The 20,387-nt window shown below is 36.0% G+C and overlaps 1 protein-coding gene across 2 annotated transcripts in view; it reads right to left on the reverse strand.

Moving 5' to 3' along the window:
* unc5da (unc-5 netrin receptor Da) overlaps positions 1-20,387 on the reverse strand; it is a 357,691-nt gene that overhangs the window by 79,145 nt on the left and 258,159 nt on the right. For both annotated transcript variants that reach the window (XM_073934871.1, NM_001328349.1), the window contains 2 exon segments: positions 15,263-15,406; positions 13,461-13,564 (listed from right to left, as the gene is read on the reverse strand). In XM_073934871.1, the coding sequence (XP_073790972.1) occupies positions 13,461-13,564; positions 15,263-15,406 (248 nt within the window).

Consider the following 20,387-nt stretch of genomic DNA (forward strand, 5'->3'; position numbering starts at 1 on the left):
GTGTTTATCTGTCAAGTTAACATTACGACACATTTTCCTACTCTTGTCTTTCCGTTGCCGACCTTCACTTTGCTTTGTTTGTTTGTTTTGTTTTGGTCTGTTTATGTTGTTAGTCTCCTGGATCGACCACTCGCCTGGTTATTGACCTTTCTTCTGGATTTGCCAGCATGTTATTGTTTGCTCCTGATTGTGATCATTGCCTGCCTGACCATTCTCTTAATAATAACTCCTGCATTTGGATCGGCACTTCGTTGTCAGCATCTCCCTTGTGACAAACTGACTAATTAGGTTAATTTGATTCATTCGATGGAACCCTTCATTGTAACAGTGTTCTTCCAATACAGTTTGATTTTCTTTCTTCTGTTGAAAAAAATAAGATGCTTTGAAATAGCTGAAAACCTGTAACCATTGACTTAACATAGTATTTGTTTTTTTCCCTATGGATATCAATGTTTACGGCCTTCCAACATTATTTAGTATATCTTCTTTTTCATGTTTATAAGAAAACAAATATTCAAACTGGTTTTAAACAAGTGAAAGGTGAATAAAAAGCATTCACAGTGGTAAATGTGCATCCTCTGTATAGTCATGTTCAAACTTGTCACCTTGATCGGGACACAGGTCGCAGCTCATCCAAAGAAATCCTGCCAGTTTGAGGTGACTGCAAGGTCAAGCTAAGCCTAGCGTTATTTATTCAGCTCTGATGTTTGACGGTCTGATTCATTAGGATTTACAAACGCAGCAATAGCGTGACGACGCACCCTCCTCGCATGGCTGGTCGTGTAAATTGCAATCGTTTGGCAACAGCCACCAGTTCTAAGTTGGTCCAGAGGGGCGGCAGTCGTCAGGTCACGGGGACACGAGTTGATTTATGTCACTGTGCGTTTGCAGATTAAAAACACAGCACACCCCTTGGGAATCTCTGTTTGTGTGTAAAGTTTTTGCCCTCTGCGCTTGAACAGCAAACATACACATGGGGTGAGTAAAATTGCTCAACTCCCTCTCTGAGGCCTTAAAGAATAATGAAGGGTGGAAAATCAATATATCAGCCATCAGATTGTCATGTGTGAGAGATTTCTCCGTCTCTTTCTCATCTTCGCGATGGCCGGAGAGAACTCTTTCATCATATGCTTTTAATTTCACTCTTTTCTCCGTTCCAGGCCAGAGCTCCCAGAATGGCGGTGAGTGCATCTGTCCTCTCTTTCTTTCTCTGCCCTCCGTTCTGTGTTTATGGTCAAACCTCAAGAGCTAATCCAGTCCTGTTAGGTCTATTACTCTATAATACTTATTTAATCAAGCTAAAAAACTATCAGTAATGAAAGTCTTTCCAAGAAAGAGATGAGTGTTAGGCAATATTTTTATCCTCAGCAACTGCTGCAAAAAAATTAGAAAAAATATTATCTTGTAAAACATTTTTACTGTTTGAAACAACTCTTGTCTATATTAATAATATTAATCCTAAGATTACAATGCTGCATTTTTAGCAGTCATTACTCTAAACTTCAGGAGAAAGTGATCATGTGACACCCCCCCATCAAAAAAAAAAAAAAGTTCTATATTTATGGAATACTATATGCATTCCCAGAGTTTTTTGATAAATACCTTTTTTTGTTTTACAAATTTAAGTAGACTGAATTAAACTTAAGTGGATATACAGTATACACTCACCAGCCACTTTATTAGGTACACCTGTCCAACTGCTTGTAATCAACCAATCGCATGGCAAAAACTCAATGCATTACGGCATGCAGACCTGGTCAAGACGATCTGCTGCAGTTCAAACTGAGCATCAGAATGGGGAAGAAAGGTGATTTAAGTGACTTTGAATGTAACATGGTTGCTGGTGCTACACGGGCTGCTCTGAGTAGTTCATAAACTGCTGATCAACTGGGATCTCTAGGGTTTACAGAGAATGGTCCAAAAAAGAAAGAATATCCAGTGAGCGGCAGTTCTGTGGGCACAAATGCCTTGTTGACGCCAGAGGTCAGAGGAGAATAGCCAGACTGGTTTCAGCTGATAGAAAGGCAACAGTACCTCAAATAACCACTCGTTACAACCGAGGTATGCTGAAAAGCATCTCTGAACACACAACACGTCAAACCTTAAGGCGGATGGGCTACAGCAGCAGAAGACCACACTGGGTGCCACTTCTGTCAGCTAAGAACAGGAAACAGGCTACAATTTACACAGGCTCACCAAAATTGGACAATAGAAGATTGGAGAAACATTGCCTGGTCTGATGAGTTTTGATTTCTGCTGCCACAAGTCAATTTGAATTTGTCATGAACAACATGAAAGCATGTATCCAGCCTGCATTGTTTCAACGGTTCAGGCTGGTGGTGGTGGGTTTAATGGTGTGGGGGATATTTTCTTGGCACATTTTGGGTCCATTAGTTCCATTTGAGCATTATGTCAATGCTATAGCCTACCTGAGTATTATTGCTAACCATGTCTATCTCTTTATGACCAAAGTGCACCCATCTTCAGATTGCTACTTCCAACATCCTGCCATTAAGGCAGTTCTGAAGGCAAAAGGGGGTCCAACCAGGTACTAGTAAGGTGTACCTAATATAGTGGCTGGTGAGTGTATATCTATCTCCCACTATGTCTTCTCCTCCTTGACTGACCATCTAAAGATCGTAACAACATAGTAAAAATGCTGGGTTCCACACAATTAATTTATGTTGTTCCAACACAAATTGGTTAAATTAACCTAATTGTTTTTACAAATTTAAGTGGACTAAACATAAAACAATTAAGTTGTCCTCGCAAAAATATTTACGGAGTGCACAAATATCACAGAACTATCCTCAACATGCATGAAATGTTAACTACAGTCTCAAAAGTAAAAACTTACACACTTAAAAATAGCTCATACTTTATTACCCTCAATTTTGTACTAATGAATATTTTATGTTTTGGTAAATATTTAAATGGATAACTGCTAATTCCCTTTTTCAAAAGCTAATATAAAAAAACTTGGATTTGGTTCAATTAAATCCCCTGCGTCAACACATTTATAAATTTAACATACTATAAAACTGATAAAATTTAGTTAATACATGAAGATATACTAAACCAGTACTCTACTACATATGTTATACTACCAGAAGGAGCAATGATAGACCCCATTTACTGGGTCACATGCCCCAGTAAATGTCTGCAGTGCCTCAGTAAAAGCTTTGAGTTACTATTTTCTTTTTTACGTCAGTGGTAATCCTAGAATAAAGATGTTAGTCTTTATGCACTTAATTAATGCTTGTAAAAGCATTGCAGTTTTAAACAGATGTATACATGTCTTCATAAGTATTTAACTGATCATTAGGAAAAAGTCCAAAATACCAAAAATACCAAAGGCTCAAATCAAAGTGGAAAGAAAGAAAGGTGATAAGAGTTATTGGTTCTTTTTCTCCAGTGCAGCTTTATGTCTAGCAACACCCCTGATTACCAACACTTTCGAAAGTACATGCAAGTACACACCTTGTAAAACAATACAACTAAAATATATAAAATCACACCAACAATAATAAAACAAACTGTTTTTCATTATACCCCTTTAAATAGAAAACTAGTCAGAGATCAAAACAATGACTTTGTTTTTGAAGAGACTCAAATAAAGACCAAGGTGAGAATTATTTACAGTCTGCAGATGGCACTGCATGATTTGTTCCCTTTGTTTACTAACCTGACAAGTGTTGAGTTAGTGAATGAAAAGATTACACTGTGTGCTTAATTATCAAGTCTATTATAAGCTATCAGGGGGAGATCATCAGTGTACAAGAGAATAATTATGAGCAACAAAAGATGTGATAATAAATCTACTACACTGGTATAAGCAACGATATTAACTTATAAACCTGGGAAACTCCTTCACAGCATGCATTTAACCCTGCGTTACCACATCAAATGCACCCAGAAAAGGCCTACATTTTACCTTCACTCATCCTCCATTTCTTACATGTTATCTAAACTCTTTCATTTTCTTTCTAATTATTTCCCTATCTGGGAACTAATCTAAAGCCTTTTCCTCTATCAATGCTTCCATCTCTTTTTTAAGAGTCTGTTGGGGGAAGTTCTCTCTTTTTCTGTGCGCGTGTCTGTGTTTTGTATTCAAATCGCAGGCTGTTTCTGGGTCTGTTTTGAGCCTCTGGGGGGGAAGCGTTTGGGTTGGCGGGCGATGGAGAGATGAGCTGAACACTGAGGGACATATTCAAATGGGTGTGCTTAGCCTAAGGCCAGGGAACAGAGGAAACAAATTTGCTTAATTAGCACATTTGTTCCAATTAAAACACAGTGAACACGGACCACCGCAACACCACACCCACCAGTTTGGACCCTCAAAGGGCAATGCTGCTAACCTCTGCTGCCACACTAACTAAATGGTTTTTGAACCCTTTTTTTGCTGGCTCAGAGTACTAATATGTTGATTATACAAGTCACATGTAGAAATCTGATGGCAATATATGAAAATACATGGTAAAATTTTTAAATAATAGTCCATTAGTTAATGTATTTACTAACATTAAGTATGAATAATCTTGTACAACATTTATTAATCATAGTTCAACATTTACTAATGCATTATTAAAATCCAAAGTTGTATCTGGTAACAGTTACTGAACTGTGAGTAATCTAGAACAAACAAGAACTAACGTAATTTAACTTTAATACTACTACCATTAACGAAGATGAATAAATACAGTAATAAATGTATTACTAATTGTTTGTTCATGTTAGTAAATAAATTAACTAACAATAACTTATGGACCATTAACTAAAAGTGTTACTAAATACATATATTTAACAAAAGTTTTTGGATTTACTATTTTTTAGAGCTTGGATTCCCCAAAATTATATATATATATATATATATATATATATATATATATATATATATATATATATATATATATATATATATATATATATATATATATATATATATATATATGATTATATTTCAATATGAATTGAAAAAACTAAATTGGAAAGGCAGCTGCTGCGTAAAACATATGCTGGATGAATTGGTGGTTCATTCCGCTGTGGCGACCACTGATAAATAAAGGGAGTAAGCCAAAAAGAAAATGAATGAATGAATAGGAAATACTTTGAAAATGTCATTGCTCTTGTAAACATAACATGAGAACTATTTAAAAAAGATTAAAAAAAAAAAAAAACGTACAGGATAATTTCGCATTAAACTCAACACATATTAAAAATATTGCAATAATGTCCAATAACATAAACAATTTTTCAGTCATTAGAATTGCAGACATATACATATGGTGTATGTTCAAATAAACCAATAATATACACGTATATTTCATATATTTCCAAGGACATGACATCTTTACATGGTCCGTCAGGTGTTGAGATGCTTTGGAAATGTTAAAGATATAATTTAAGATGAGATCACACCCATCATGGAGGTTAATAGCTTGAGATGTTTATAGAAACTCTTCGAGCTGAACGCTGGTCTAAGAATGCCATCCTACAAGTTTAATTAGCCCATTCAATCATATATGGGGGTGCTTCTTCATATATAAGCACATTTAACCTTGTGTACTTATAGAAAATAAACTCTCATGAAGCATCTCATGATCTCTCTTTCTCTCTCATTAGTTTAACTTGTCTAAAAACGTCCAACAGTGGATATGCATGAATTACTGGAAAACTGTCACTGTTTTCTGAATGCCATGGACATTTTTATAATGGCAGTTCCAGTACATGATGCATTGGTTTAATAGTGTTTGGTGGTGGAAAAAGCAGCAGTGGAAAATGATTTGGAATAAATCAGCCTAATAAAATGAGCTAATTTCATAGCTAGCATACACAGACGTAAATAAGTGATAATATTTCTGCTTAAAGGGATATTCTAGTTTGTTGTTAATTAGTTCACCCTCTAGCCATCCAAGATATATGTGACTTTTTTCTTCCGTAAAACATTATTTTTAGCTGTTTTTTTTTTTTTTTTTTTAACTGTGGTTCTTGATGATTCATAACATGCAAGTCAATGGCTACTGTTTGGCAAGGTTACAGATTAAAGCTAATAATGTTGTAAATAATGATCAGTCTCTTGCCAGACCATTTTTGCTTCATAAGACCTCAGTGTATAGCCAGGAGCAACGAGTAATCATTTTTATTCGCTTATATATGTTTTTGACTCTTAAAGTTGACTTATGAATCATCAACATGCACTATTCCAGCTAAAAAACTTTGTTAATGCTCTCCTGAAGGAAAAAAAAAAAAAAACATCTACAATATGGATGGCTTGATGCCTAATAAACTAAAAGCAAATTTTCCTTTTTGGGTCTGGCCACAGCCATATCACCCTGCAGCCCAAGAACGGTTACTCACTGAAGCTAAGCAGGGCTGAGCCTGGTCAGTGCCTGGATAGGAGACCACATGGGAAAACTAGGATGCTGTTGTGTTAGTGAGGCCAGCAGGGGGTGCTTAAACTGTGGTCTGCGTGAGTCCTAATGCCCCAGTATAGTGAAGGGGACACTACTGTCAGTAAGCACCATCTTTTGGATAAGACGTTAAACTGTTACACTCTCTGTGGTCATTACAAATCCCATGGCATTTCTCGTAAAGAGTAGGGGTGTAACCCTAGTGTACAGGCCAAATTCTCTCTCTTGGCCCTTACCCATCATGACCTCCCAAGCATCCCCATCCACCGAAATGGCTCTATCATTGTTTCTCCACTCCCCCTATAGCTGGTGTGTGGTGAGCACACAGGCGCTGCTGTCCTGTGGCTGGTGTCACATCATCCAAGTGGATGATGCACACTAGTGGTGGTGGTGAGAGACCTCTCCTAATCATTTTGAAGCACTTTGGGTGTATGGACATACACGATAAATGCGATATATAAATACACATTACTTACTAACTGAATGTAAATGAAAATCTAAGTAACAGATGAATATGATGTAAAATGGCAAACTTAGATAAGAATGGCATAATTACAGTTGTAGTTATATTACACTGGGTTTATGCAACATAATTGCATTTTGATTTCCACTTATGGATATGAATTCTGTCATGAACAATCTCAGGATTTAGTACAGTATTATAATGATTATGTATATGGTAATGTTGTTGTATTTGGTCTTGGCAGTATAGATCTGCTATGCTGCTGCTGCGTTGATTATTATGGTCGAGCAAGTATTGAGACCTGCTACTGCCAGTATGTACAGAGACATGGAATCTGAGAATATTACCCGGTACTGCTGCAGACATGATATATGTAACCCCAGTAGCAGATCTATACACAAGTGAAGCTGGGGTGGAGGAGGGTTTTCGAAAACATGCTGCAACTTGACATTGTGAAATGACGCTAAGCATTTAAACTGATGGAGTGCAAGCTCATTGGCTGCAGAGGAGACAGCAATGAATTTCCATGTAGTTAATGACGCAGGAGCAGATTTGGTCACCTATCAACCTGCACGTGCAAAAGAATTCATTTGGATAATCATATGGATTTGAATTCTGTCATGAACACTCGGGATTTAGTATGGTAATGTTTATGTGAACGGCAATGTTGATGTATTTGGTCTTGGCGGAATAGATCTGCTATGCTGCTGCTGCTGCTTTGATTATTATGGCAGAGCAAGCACCGAGATCTACTACTGACATGTGTGTGTGTGTGTGTGTGTATGTGTGTGTGTGTGTGTGTGTGTGTAAAACAGATTCCTTGCAAGTATATTGATTTAACAATATTTTTCTCTTGTTTAGTTACTATCAACTTAAAAATGTTTTGTGTTCACAAATATGAATATAAAAGGAGTCTGTAAGATGACAGTGGTTTCACCTCTTCTCCACCTTGGGGTTGACTTAAAAGTGGTATAGTTCAAGCACCCATATCTGTTGCACTACTGTTTGAGCAGTCTTTTTCTCTTTTTCCCGAACTGAAGAGGTATGCTATACCTGCTCCACATTGTTACAGAGAACTTAGTACTGGTCCTAAATAATACACACACACACACACACAGTTACATATTTAAGTTTGATTTTAATCATTTCTTTTATTTACTGATGTAAAAACTATTTGATGTATTGTATTATGTTATTTATGTTGACAGTGCATGGTGTACATTTAATGGTGCGAGCTGAGGCTGGCGATTTGTCTTAAACATGATAACAATCTCTGTGCAGGTATGCATTTACAACATTTTTATTTTCTTGATGTATTATGAAAATTGTCACGGTGCATATGCTAGTTTTTAATTAATTTCTATATCGGGTTTTCCTCTTCCTCTTTCCTGTCTCCTCCCTTTTCCACCTTTTTTTCCTGAACTGAAGAGTGCATGGTGTACATTTAATGGTGCAAGCTGAGGCTGGCGATCTGTCTTAAACATTATAACATTTTCTATGTGCACTCAAAATGGCATCCTCTCATTATTAACCCAACACAACCAAGATTAAAATAGAATATGGTTACATAACCCCAGTAGCAGATCTAAACACAGGTGGAGCTGGGTTAAAGGATGGTCTTTGGAAATACACTGCAGCTTGGCAGCGTACAATGACGTGGAGCATTTAAACTGATGAAGTGGAAGCTCATTGGCTGCAGAGAAGACAGCAACTAATCTCCATAACAAAGGAGCAGATTTGGTGACCTATCAGGCTGTGCACGTAGTAAAGTTTTGTAGCACAAAATTCAGTTATTGATTTCTCTAAACTCTAAAATGTTCCAACCATTTACATGACAGTAAGACAATGTTTTTTTTAGTTATTAATGTAAAAGCAATACATTAATAACTGAAATTGTACTTGTGTTGCATATAACTAATAATTATTAGTTGAACTAATTGTAAAATGTTTAAATATAAATGCTTCAGACAACTGCCGCCATTAAAAATTGTTGTACAGTAAATTACGCTGCTATTTTGGCACTTTCCAGAAGCAAAAAATACTTTCCTATTGATTATGTCCAAAAAGAAAAAGAAGAAGAAGAAGAAGAAGAAGAAAAAGAAGAAGAAAAAAGAAGCTCATTCCCAACGTTGAATATGGCACGTCCCTTACAGGTCAATCCAATTAGCCCTGAAACGGGTATAACACCTCATAACATTGTCATTCTGGGCAAAAAAAAAAAATCACCCTCAAGATTTAGGCTACATTCACTTAGACGGAAAGTGAAAGTGACAAGAAGGCAATTACAAAAGGAGGTCTCGTCCGGGTTTGTTCCATCCTACTCAATTAAGTTCCAGTTTCATTAATGTCCCTTTGCATCACTTTGCTTCAATCAAGTCTTGCGGCCCCTTACAAACGCTACAGTGATTTTCGGCGAATCACATTAAAGAAATGAACTTTCCAAATCCAGCCGCGTTATTTCCGATGCAGGAGTAAAACAGGCTGGACGTGTCCTTCCTTCTCATCCTGCTCTTGACAGCGCGGGCCGTGCCGTGTTTATTGCTGAATAATTACATTTTAAGCACTTTAAATGACTTTGCTTCATCAGACTGAATGATTAATTGCGTCGCAGGATGAGGATTGTGAAGTTAATATGAGCTTAATGATCGGTCTGGTCTCTCAAAGTTATTGAGAGTTTTTTTCTCCCCCCTCTCCCATCTTAGCTGTGAGTAATCTGCATGAACTTTACTTTGACAGTTAATATCGCGCTTTCATTTCCTTGTTGGTGTAATTGTTTTAATTATGTTGCGTTCATTATTCAACAGGGATGATCTTATAGCTCCAGGGAAATGATATTTTCTGAACAGGTTTCCATTCGAGCGGGGAACAAACAAAGGACAAGGATGACATATGCCAGAATAAACAATGACAAAATTGTTACGCGCCTGTGACCTTTCGCAACCGCTTTCAAGAAAAACAAAGCGAAACAATCGAATACGAGCAATTTAATCCACTTTTTGTATGTTTAACTGCCAAAATGAAGGCAACACGGTGGCTCAGTGGTTAGCACTGTCGCCTCACAGCAAGAAGGTCGTTGAGACCCGGTTGGGTCAGGTGGAGTTTCAGTGTAAAGTTTGCATGTTCTCCTGGTGTTTGCATAGGTTTCCCCACAGCCTAAACACATGTTTAGTGAATTGAATAAACTAAATTGGCTGTAGTATATGTGTGTGAATGAGTGTGTATGAATGTTTCGTAGTACTGGGTTGCAACTGGAAGGGCATCCGCTGTGTAAAACATATGCTGGATTAGTTGGTGGTTCATTCCGCTGATGAATAAAGAGACTAAGCTGAAGTAAAATTAATGTATGCCAAAATAAAGCGCAAAATAATTAACCCATGAGAAGCGCATGGTGGTCTGTCTGCCATGACCTGCCAATGCTCTCCGAGCCTTTGGTCGGTTTCCAGTCACAGTCAGACTTGCGTCCTGTCCAAAGATGGTATCAGCCAGACAACAGGGGAGCCATCTTGGCTCATATGTCTACCAGTGGCAGAGTTCTTCGGCTTGACCTTTAGTCTTTGAACAGCAATGATTACAGAGGGAGCATTGGGCTGCCAACCTGTAATCTCCAGCGACAAACCCTTCTGGCACAAAGACCTCTGGACCCAGATCTTGGCTCTGTCTCAAACATTGCCTAAGCCTGACTATCCTTTTCAGCAGCAGCACCATGTTGGCTCTAGCGAGTATTGATTAGCTGTAGTGATGGTGCACGGCTGCTTCCCTCCAGATCACAGACGGCAGCTCACCATACAGCCATTCTGGATAGGTTTCCACCATGACAGATGGCAAAAGTTGATATGATTATTTATTTATTAAATTTTTTTTGTTATAGCTGATGTTGAAATGTGCTCACGGTGGCCTAGTTTAAGTATTGCATGTTCTGAAACTACAACAAAGAAAAAGAGTGACTTAAAAACAAAAATAAAAGCAAAAAACAAGGAATCTGTCAGCCTCCTCAGAGACGCAGACGCAGCGGTATCACTTATCATCTCACTAGAATGTGGAGGATGATAATAATATGACACTGGGTTTATGAGAAGCAATTGCCAGTTTGATTTCCACTAAGCACATGGATATCCTCCTAAGCTTGTCACAAAACTCTGTAGGAGGTTCGATATTATACACTTGGAGTCACTGAGATAAACCTGAAAGCAGTTTTCAGAACATTTCTTTGACACTCGCGGAATTCTTTATCTCTTCGTGCTGAGAACTAAAACTTGAATGAAGATTCTAAACTTACAACAAGAACAGAGATTTCACTGTTCACAACAGGACTGTACATAGAGCTAAATCAACAAAAAAATATAGATTTTAACTTTTTTAACTTCTCAAATTTACCACACTGTTAAAAGTGATTAGTTACTTAAAGTGAGTAAACCAATAAAAAAGCAACAAGTTGACTTTGCAAAAATAATGTAAATAAACCCAAAGTCCCTTTTTTAAAATAAAAGTAAACTAATCACTTTTATCCCAATACATTTTTATCATATATTTTTCCCCAGATTTTCTGTATCTAGCAAAATGAAGTCTGTTCCAGTCTCCAGTGTGTCTTCTAAATTCAATTCAAGTTATAATTGTAGATTTTATCGACCTAATGAAGCACCAAATATGTGATATTGTGATAATTACAGTAATTATTTGAAAACAGACATGCTAAAATAGTCTGACACTGTAAAAAGGGAATAGTTGAAAAGTAAGTACAATTAGCATAATTTTTAAAATTGGAACTTAACAGTTCCAAGTTAAAATGGGTTTACTTTATTTTTGTAATGTCAACTCAGTCTTAAGGCTATTTGTTTACTCGCTTTTAGTAACTAGTCACTTTTTACAGTGCAGAGTAAATATAGTAGTAATGATAATAATGATAAAAAAATTATGATGATAATAATAATAATAATAATATTACATAACTTGATATTAACAAATACATCATTACCTGTCTTTGTCATGACAACTTGATGGTACTAGAACAACAGAAAATGGCATTTTCTTGACCTGAACTACAGAGGTACAAATTTCTTTGTCTTTAAAATGTCATTAAATTAAGTGGCATGGTGGCTCAGTGGTTAGCACTGTCGCCTCACAGCAAGAAGGTCGGTGGTTCGAGTCCCGACTAGACCACGTCTGTGTAGAGTTTGACTGTTTTCCACTGTGTTCACATGTGTTTCCTTCAAAAACACGCTTAATAGGTGAACTAAAGAAACTAATTTGGCTGTAGTGTATGTGTGTGAATGGCATCTCCAGCATATGAGATATGCCGGAATTATTGGCGGTTCATTTCGCAGTGGCGACCTCTGAAAAAGAGACTAAGCTGAAGAAAACATTTAATAAATGAATGAATGTCATTAAACGATAAATTAATTACTATAATTAGTTGACACTATTGACACTTTTAATGAGACATTTTAATGAATCATTAAAATGTCCCACTGAAAAAAAAATGATTAGAAAAATATTCATGTCACAAATTTAATGGCCTCATGGCAATCATGTTCATGACAAATTTATGACAAGTTATGACAAGACACTAACAATTTTTATTTATTTTTTTTGGTCTAGTTGTCATGACAAAGTCAAAGACAGGTTGTGATCTATTTGCTTATGTCAAGTTGTCATTACAAAGACATCTCTAACAATGCCATCTTTGCATTTAAACTGACATAAAAGAGCTTATGACACTAAATGACAGTTAACAAAATGACAGACAAAACTAAATGACAGACAAAAGCATTCATAAAATCTCGTTCATATTCAAGTTGTGTGTCTTATGGACACCGCTTTAATTAAAGTCTTACCCAGCGTTTTATAGGAAGCAAAAATAAATCCTCCAGGTCATGCATGTCTAATCCAGTTATGATAGACAGACTAACAGACAGATGGACAGTAACCCTGTTCCCGAGAGAGTTTTGGGACAGTGGACAGCAGTTCAGAGGGCTAGTGATGGGATTTGCTCTGCATTATTCAAAGTCTGTGTTCTTCTCCATACTGGTATTCATGCATATAAAAGAAAAGGCCTTTCAAGTGACCCAAGAAGTGGAAGACGAGGGCCTACAGTAACACAAACTGTCCATTTGAGCTAAATCTTTTATCATATGCTGGAACTGGGCAGCAGGGTGCAAATCCTGTTCCAAAAAAGCACATACTATTCAGGGTGTATAAGGAAGATACACCAAAAGAATGAAGTTCTTAAGTTCTTAAGGCAGGCATAAACATTCTCCGAGATATTGCAATGAGAAGGTGGGAAAAAATAAAATAAACATGTAAATGCACAGCAGATCCTGTGCTGAGAATGCAAATGCACTTTTGAATATATCACTGTTCCAGAACCCATAATGATAATGCACACACCGGTACTCTCTCATAAAAACAACTCCACTCATCCCTAATAAAAAAAAAAGGCATGCTCATCAAATGCCTAGAAGGAGAGAAAAAAAAAAAACCCACAAACAGTGCTCCAAATGTCAACAGTGACTGATTGATTTGCTGTTTTATATTCTGCAATATATAACAATTACACATCCAGACATGTAGATGGCGCTGTAAGCACTAACCTCAGCTGCAGGCACTCCCTCAGGTGGACGGCAGTGGAGGACGATCATGCCATTGATTGGCACCTCCATTCCCTGCGGTTCCTGCTCGAAATTCTTCCTCAGGTCTATATGAGAAAATAAAAAAGCACAGGTAGCATATGCTGCTGCACTACGCATTGATTGACTCATTGATCAATTCTTGTCCTGAAGGAGCTAATCGCATTAAAGCAATGGCATCAATTTTGGGTGGTTCTATACAGGCCTTAATTTAAAGCAATACATGTGAGCATGGACCACAAATATATGTCACACAGATATATTTTTGCCAATTTAAGCATATTTTTAATTAGTAATTGCTAATAACTTAATTTGGACATTAAACATTTTCTCAATAATTAGATTTTTTGATTTTCCAAACTATCAAGCAATAAAAACCACATTTATTTAGTTTTCATATGGTGTACATGTCTCAAAAATCCCAAAATGTGACGCTCAGATCACAGATTTTCAAATAGCTGCATCTCAACCAAATATTTTCTTATCTTAACAAAATGTACATCAATTTAAAGCATATTTATTCCAATTTCATATTTTGTATATTTCAAACATCCAAAAAAGTAACCCTCAGATAACAAATATTTAAATAGCTGCATCTTGGCCAATTTTATCTTAAGAAAATGTACATCAATTAAAAACATATATTCAGTATTCAAATGGCATTTACATGAAAGCCTCAGATTACAGGTTACAGATTTCAAACAGTTGCATCTTGACCAATTATTATCTTATCTTAACAAAATGTACATCAATGAAAAGCACATTCATTCAGTTTTCATATGGTTTATACATTTTAGAAATCCAAATATGTGACCGTCAAATTATAGATGTTCAAATAGTTGTATTTTCGGCCAAATATTATCTTATCTTAACAAAATGTACATCAATTTACAGCATATTTATTCAGATTTTCAAATAGTTGCATCACAGACTAATATTATCTCATCCCAACAAAATATTTATCAATGAAAATCATATTTATTCAGATTTCATGTGGTAAACATCTCAAAAATCTAAAAAAGAAAACCCTCTGATTACAGATTTTTTTAAATAGTTGCATCTTGGCCAATTATTTTCTCATCTTAACAAAATGTATATCAATTGAAAGCATATTTATTCAGTTTTCATATAGTGTATACATCTTAAATCTCCAATAATTAAACCCTCAGATTATAGATTTTCAAATAGTTGCATCTCAGACAAACATTATCTCATCCTAACAAAACGTACACCAATGAAAAGCATATTTATTCAGATTCATATGGCATATACATCTCATACCCGTCCCCCATAAAAAAGAGAAAACATTATTGTTTATATAAATCCTAATAAAATTATATATAAAAATTACACATAGAAAGGCTAAACAGTGGAACAGTTGAAAGCACACTGGAAGTACTAAAATACTAAAAATAAAACTGAGGAAAAACAATAACAGTAAACTATTAAAGAAAATTATTTAAAATTTTCAAAGAAGCACATAAAAAGGGCTAAAACCAAAATGAAAAGTGAAAGCCAAAACAAAAGTATTATTAAATATTATAACAGGATAAAAAATATATAAAACTAACACTACTATCCGAGCCTTTTAGCAATAATAAAAGGTGCATGTTTGAAAAACCTATTTGGAAAATCTCAGTACTTCTGTGAGGTCCATGTGATGCAGCAGTTTCAATCAAACTTAAAAAAAAAAAGGTTGAAATCTAAAGTGATTTAGCAAAAAAATTAAATAAATAAATACAAAAATAAACTAATATTATACTGACAAGCAATGCGAACGGTGGCTTTGCGACTCTTGGCGGTGCCTAGATGACTCCAGGCCACACACAGACACCAGTAGTCCTCCGGTCCATGGAAATCCTCCACCTGCTGTCTAGACACATTTATCATCACCTCGCGGATCTTCAGTCCTGCACAGAGGAAAAAAAAAAAAAAAGACTGAGAATGACAAAGAGACTCATTTAAAATGGTCTAATGACTACAGTCTTTGCAAATCAGAACTAACTAAAGGTATCTTTGCTTAGCTTAACTGCACTTTCCAGCAGCTCGACTGTTTCCAAAACAATGCAGCTTTCACAGTAATGAGCTACCTTTTCCAAATAGCAGCAGTGCAACCTGTTAAAATGTTGTTATATCACATTGTTAGCACAGTGAACTGTATAATCAAAAGAGTTCTCCTAAATGCTTCTCTCTTACAATTCACTGATTCAAGGCTTGGCGCACAGGTCCCTGAAAGGCATTTATTATTCTGTTTTGTAGCAAATTATTTAGTTAAATGCTGTTATTTATCCCTGTTTATGACTATTTGTGATGTATAATTTTATTTGAGAATTATTTGTGTATGTTTATGTCATCCTAATTGAGTTCCCCAATGATTTCTTGTGTTCTAAGACATTTTTAAAAAGACATCTCAATTTAAATGTGATTACGCTATGAGAAGCTTAACGCATGAAAAGTTTCCAAGTAGCTTTAAATGGAGTTTAACAAATAGCAGACACTTAAATTAAAAGCCAGTTAAACCATATTCCCTCAGAGGGTTGGTGCTCTAAATAAACAGCCCTGCTTTTACCACACATTTACCACACATAATGCTTTCTAATTCCAATATTGCATGAGAATTTTGTAGGATAGAACCGTACCAAACCCTTGTGGTTCCTGCAAAAACCAAGACCAGGTGGGAACAGATTAAAGATCTTAGGTATGAGTCAGGGGGCAGGATTATGGGAATTATTAAAAAATAATGCACATATTCCTATAGAGGATCTGGGTGATTTTTTAAAAGCATTCCCAGGCTGCTTTCCAACCAGGCTGCTCTATAATGTATTCTTCCTGTCATAAGCCTAATTTTAGTACCGTTGTCGTGCCGACTAAACATTAAATTATGCAGGCGATGTTTGAGGTGGTGGATTACGCTCTTCGCACAGTTAATGCCCAGAACCCTGGCTCTTTGGAAAAAACATGTTTCCACCACCAAAAAAAAAAAGTGCCAATACACTTATTTAGCTGCACTTTTCAGATGAAATTAACACTAGAGGCAGTAAAACGATAGCAATATTTATTCTTTTCCACAGTAATTATGTTCAATGACCTCAAAACACTTTGAATTGTAAACTGAGAAGGTGTATACAATATTTTGGGTTATTTATTTACACAATAATTAGCCTGATCTAACGAGGAAACGTAAGTATTTTAAGTTTTGTCAGTTTAGGGGCTAATTCGTAAGAATTCGTACAAGTTCAGTAGTATAAAAATGTACGATCCTAAAAAGGAGGCGTGGCATCAAACCCCACCCCTAAACCCAACGGTCATTGAGTGATGAGCAAATCAGACAAAATTGTACAAATTAGATCATACAAATTCATATGAATTAGCCACTAAATCAAAAAGTTACAAATTGCTGTGAGATTGCTTTGGAAAACCTTTTTTTGAAAAAAGTTTTTAAAAATCAACACTGTTTGAGTGATTTGTTGCCAGCTAGTTGCCTAGCATGCATAATGCTGAGATTTAAGTTGTTTTGCTATACATTTATGTAAATGAGGTTAGTTTTGATAAGTTGTCATCTGTATCTGAGACAATTCTTTCAAAAACCTAAAGGAATCCTTTTATTTTACTATAATATATTTTACTGTTTGCATCACATACTGTCACATCTACCTCTATATGTAAAACAAGCTCATTGGAATTTCGTGCTTTAGCCGATATTTTTGTGAAACCACAAAAACTTCAACATATGCTTTACTGGAGTTTGTTAGTAAAATGAAGGCTACGTGGGCAGTTCGATGCTATCAACATTTATTCCTTTTCACCTAAATGATATACAGTGACAGGGACAAGTTATCGACAAATAAAGGACTGTTTTATTGCAGTTCTTTGCACAACACCAAAAAAAAAATGCTACAAAACAACTTGGTGATTTGTAATCAGATGCATTTGTCTTATCTATCTCCATACAACTTGTTTAGGGTAGTCCGTTTGCTCACCAATTCAACTCATCAGCTCATGAGGAGAAACTAAAAGACCTTTAATGGGTGTAACAGACAAAGGAGACATCCAAAACATGCAGTGTTGGTGGTCCTCCAGAAATGTGGTTGAGAAACGCTGCACTAGCGGATTTGCCATCTGAAAGATGAAAAATTATGTACCATGGAGCATTTTAAGTTTTGCAAAAATGTAGACTGAGGTACTTATTTCCATTATGCCTGACCTGTCCATATGTATGGCTTTTTCAGCATAGTAAACTTGCTCTGTAGCTCACCTGGTACACCATTATAGATGTGATGTTGAGTGCTTGAATACCCTTTAAAAAAATCTGGGTTCCACACAATTCTTTCATGTTGTCCCAACACAAAATGATTAAGTTAACTTAATTTTTTTAAGTGGATTGAACATAGATCAATTTAGTGTTGATTCAACTCATTTTAAATAAGTAGTTTGAACAAACAGAAAAAAATAGGTGTATTAATCCTGTTCAACAAAAACTGTTTGAAAAAAATGGGTTCAAAGCTGATTAAAAACTAGGAACATTTATTTTCTTTTTAATTGACCTGTTTTATTTACCTTTAAATTACACTTTATCTTTTTTTTTTTTTTTTTTTACCACGATCAGGGTATGGTGGAAGTGGAGTTATAGCATTTTGCTTGTGTTTATTAGTTTCATGGGAAAAATAAAATGCTTGTAGAGCCACTCACTGGACATTTTAGTTGTAAACTACTGCAATATAATTTATTTTTTGCAAAAACATCCCCACAGACAGACAGACATACTATTCATGCTCCTGGGTTGAAACAAACTGCATCTGAGACCAAAAAACACAAGGTAGTGCAACATTTCACATATATGCTGCACTGCTTTATGTTTTTTGGTTGCAGATGTGTACACGATGTCTCCACATGTACACTGAAAAAAATTATTCAAAGATGATTCCTTGGATTTACTCAATTTTTTTACGTTAAGTGGTTGTAAACAATTTATTTGTGTTGAATTTAAACAAACAAATTAAGTTGAACATAATTAAACTTAATTTGTTTGTTTAAATTCAACACAAATAAATTGTTTGCAACAGTTTTGCATGCAACACTTTTTTCAGTGTATGCTTTTTTCTTTTAAACTTGTTCTGTAGCCAACCTACAGTGCAACACTAATATACTGCAAAAGAGTTAAAATAAATCAGATCTTCTCCTTTAACAATATATTTAGATTAGGGTTGTATTTTGAACTACAGTAAAACATTAACCATATAGTCCCACTCTGAACTACCACAATACATGCATTAACTGATGCAAGAAAGTGTTTATGTTTATTTGTTTCCGAGAAAATTTCTCACATTTAAGCACCATTTCATCAGACATCTCCCTTTAAGCTAAATCAACACCAAAATTACTAAAGCTAAAGCTAACAGCTTAGCTGCGTTTGTGAAATATGAAATTCACATCATTAAAATAGTAACAGCTTTACGGTTATAGAATAGTTAAGTTTCTATAACTAATTCTGTCATTTTTCTTTTTTTTATATATATATATATTTGACACTATCCTGGTATTGTTTGTATTTTAAAAAGAACTATCAAAGTAATTTTGACTTGAGCATAGATTGGAAAAAGCTAAATGCACAAGCCAGGGTAACATTACGCCTCACAGTGAATGCCAAGCCAAGACACACTGCAAAAAAGCGAACCCTGAAATGCAAGAGCGAGTTAATGATTACAAAAGTGAAAACATTTTTAAATGAAACTGTGCTGTGAATTAAAGACACAATTACATTAAGGGTGTGCAGAGGGAGAATTACGATGGTGAAACTCTGTCACAGACGGCAGTGTTAATGCGCGCCTCCGTGTGGGTCTCTGTGGGTGTATTTGCTCTGCTGAGAGAAAATGAGACTCATCTTTAATGATATTAAGGTAAGCAATGGAAAATCAATTCGAAATTGCTCAGTCCAAGAAGCGCGCTTGGCTGTGAGATATGAGCAGCGAGAGAGTCGGATTTTCAAATGATAAGGGTATTGCTAAATAAAGGGAGACTGAGTCAGGTCAGGACTCTAAGCATCTATAATCCTTTAAATCTGAATGATTATCTTTCAAACGGGCCTGTGGGGAACAAAACAGAACTGACAGAACAGAAACTGAGCTTCCTGTGCCAAAAGGAGAGGGGAAAAGACACACAGAACAGACTAAGCAAAGCACACCTGCTCCAGATACCTGCCCAATACAATTCCCCTGCTGACTGCTGCGATGGAGAACTGTATATTTAAACTCTAATATGACAATGCTGAATATATTGCTTGCAATGCCTTGTAAAGGCTCCTGTGGATAATACAAAATGAAAACACTGCATTCTGGGTTATACAGGCCGTAAATATTAAAGGTGCTGTAGGTAATTGTCTTCAGAAACAGAAGTGCTGGTTAAAAGTTTCTTCACATTCCGATCCGAGTAATTTTATCTCATCGGATTTTTGTCCGCTTTTCCGGGGCCGGGTCGCAAGGGTTGCAGGCTTAGGAGAAAACCCCAGACTTCCCTCTCCCCAGACACTTCCTTCAGCTCCTCCGGGGGTTTCAGAGGTGTTCCCAGGCCAGCTGAGAGACATAAGCCCCTTTCACACATACAGACCTTTCTGGAAAATTATCTGCAATTTTCAGGAAAAGTCTGTATATGTGTGAACAAGACCTTTTTGAAAATACTGGTAAATTCGCTCCAGCAATTTTCCGGAAAGGGAAGTTGTAACATTACCGGTAATTTGCCGGAATGCTGCGCAGTGTGAGTGCGTTCACGTCTAGATTGCACTGACATTAGACCTCTACACCAGCCAATCAGAACACTCAGACGCATTCACACCCGCACTGTTTTTAAAAATTAAAGCTTTTTTTATATTTTTCCAGACACATTTAGCTGTTAGAT

Source organism: Danio rerio, chromosome 21 (genome assembly GCF_049306965.1).
Source record: "Danio rerio strain Tuebingen ecotype United States chromosome 21, GRCz12tu, whole genome shotgun sequence".
In the NCBI taxonomy this organism is placed as follows: domain Eukaryota; kingdom Metazoa; phylum Chordata; class Actinopteri; order Cypriniformes; family Danionidae; genus Danio; species Danio rerio.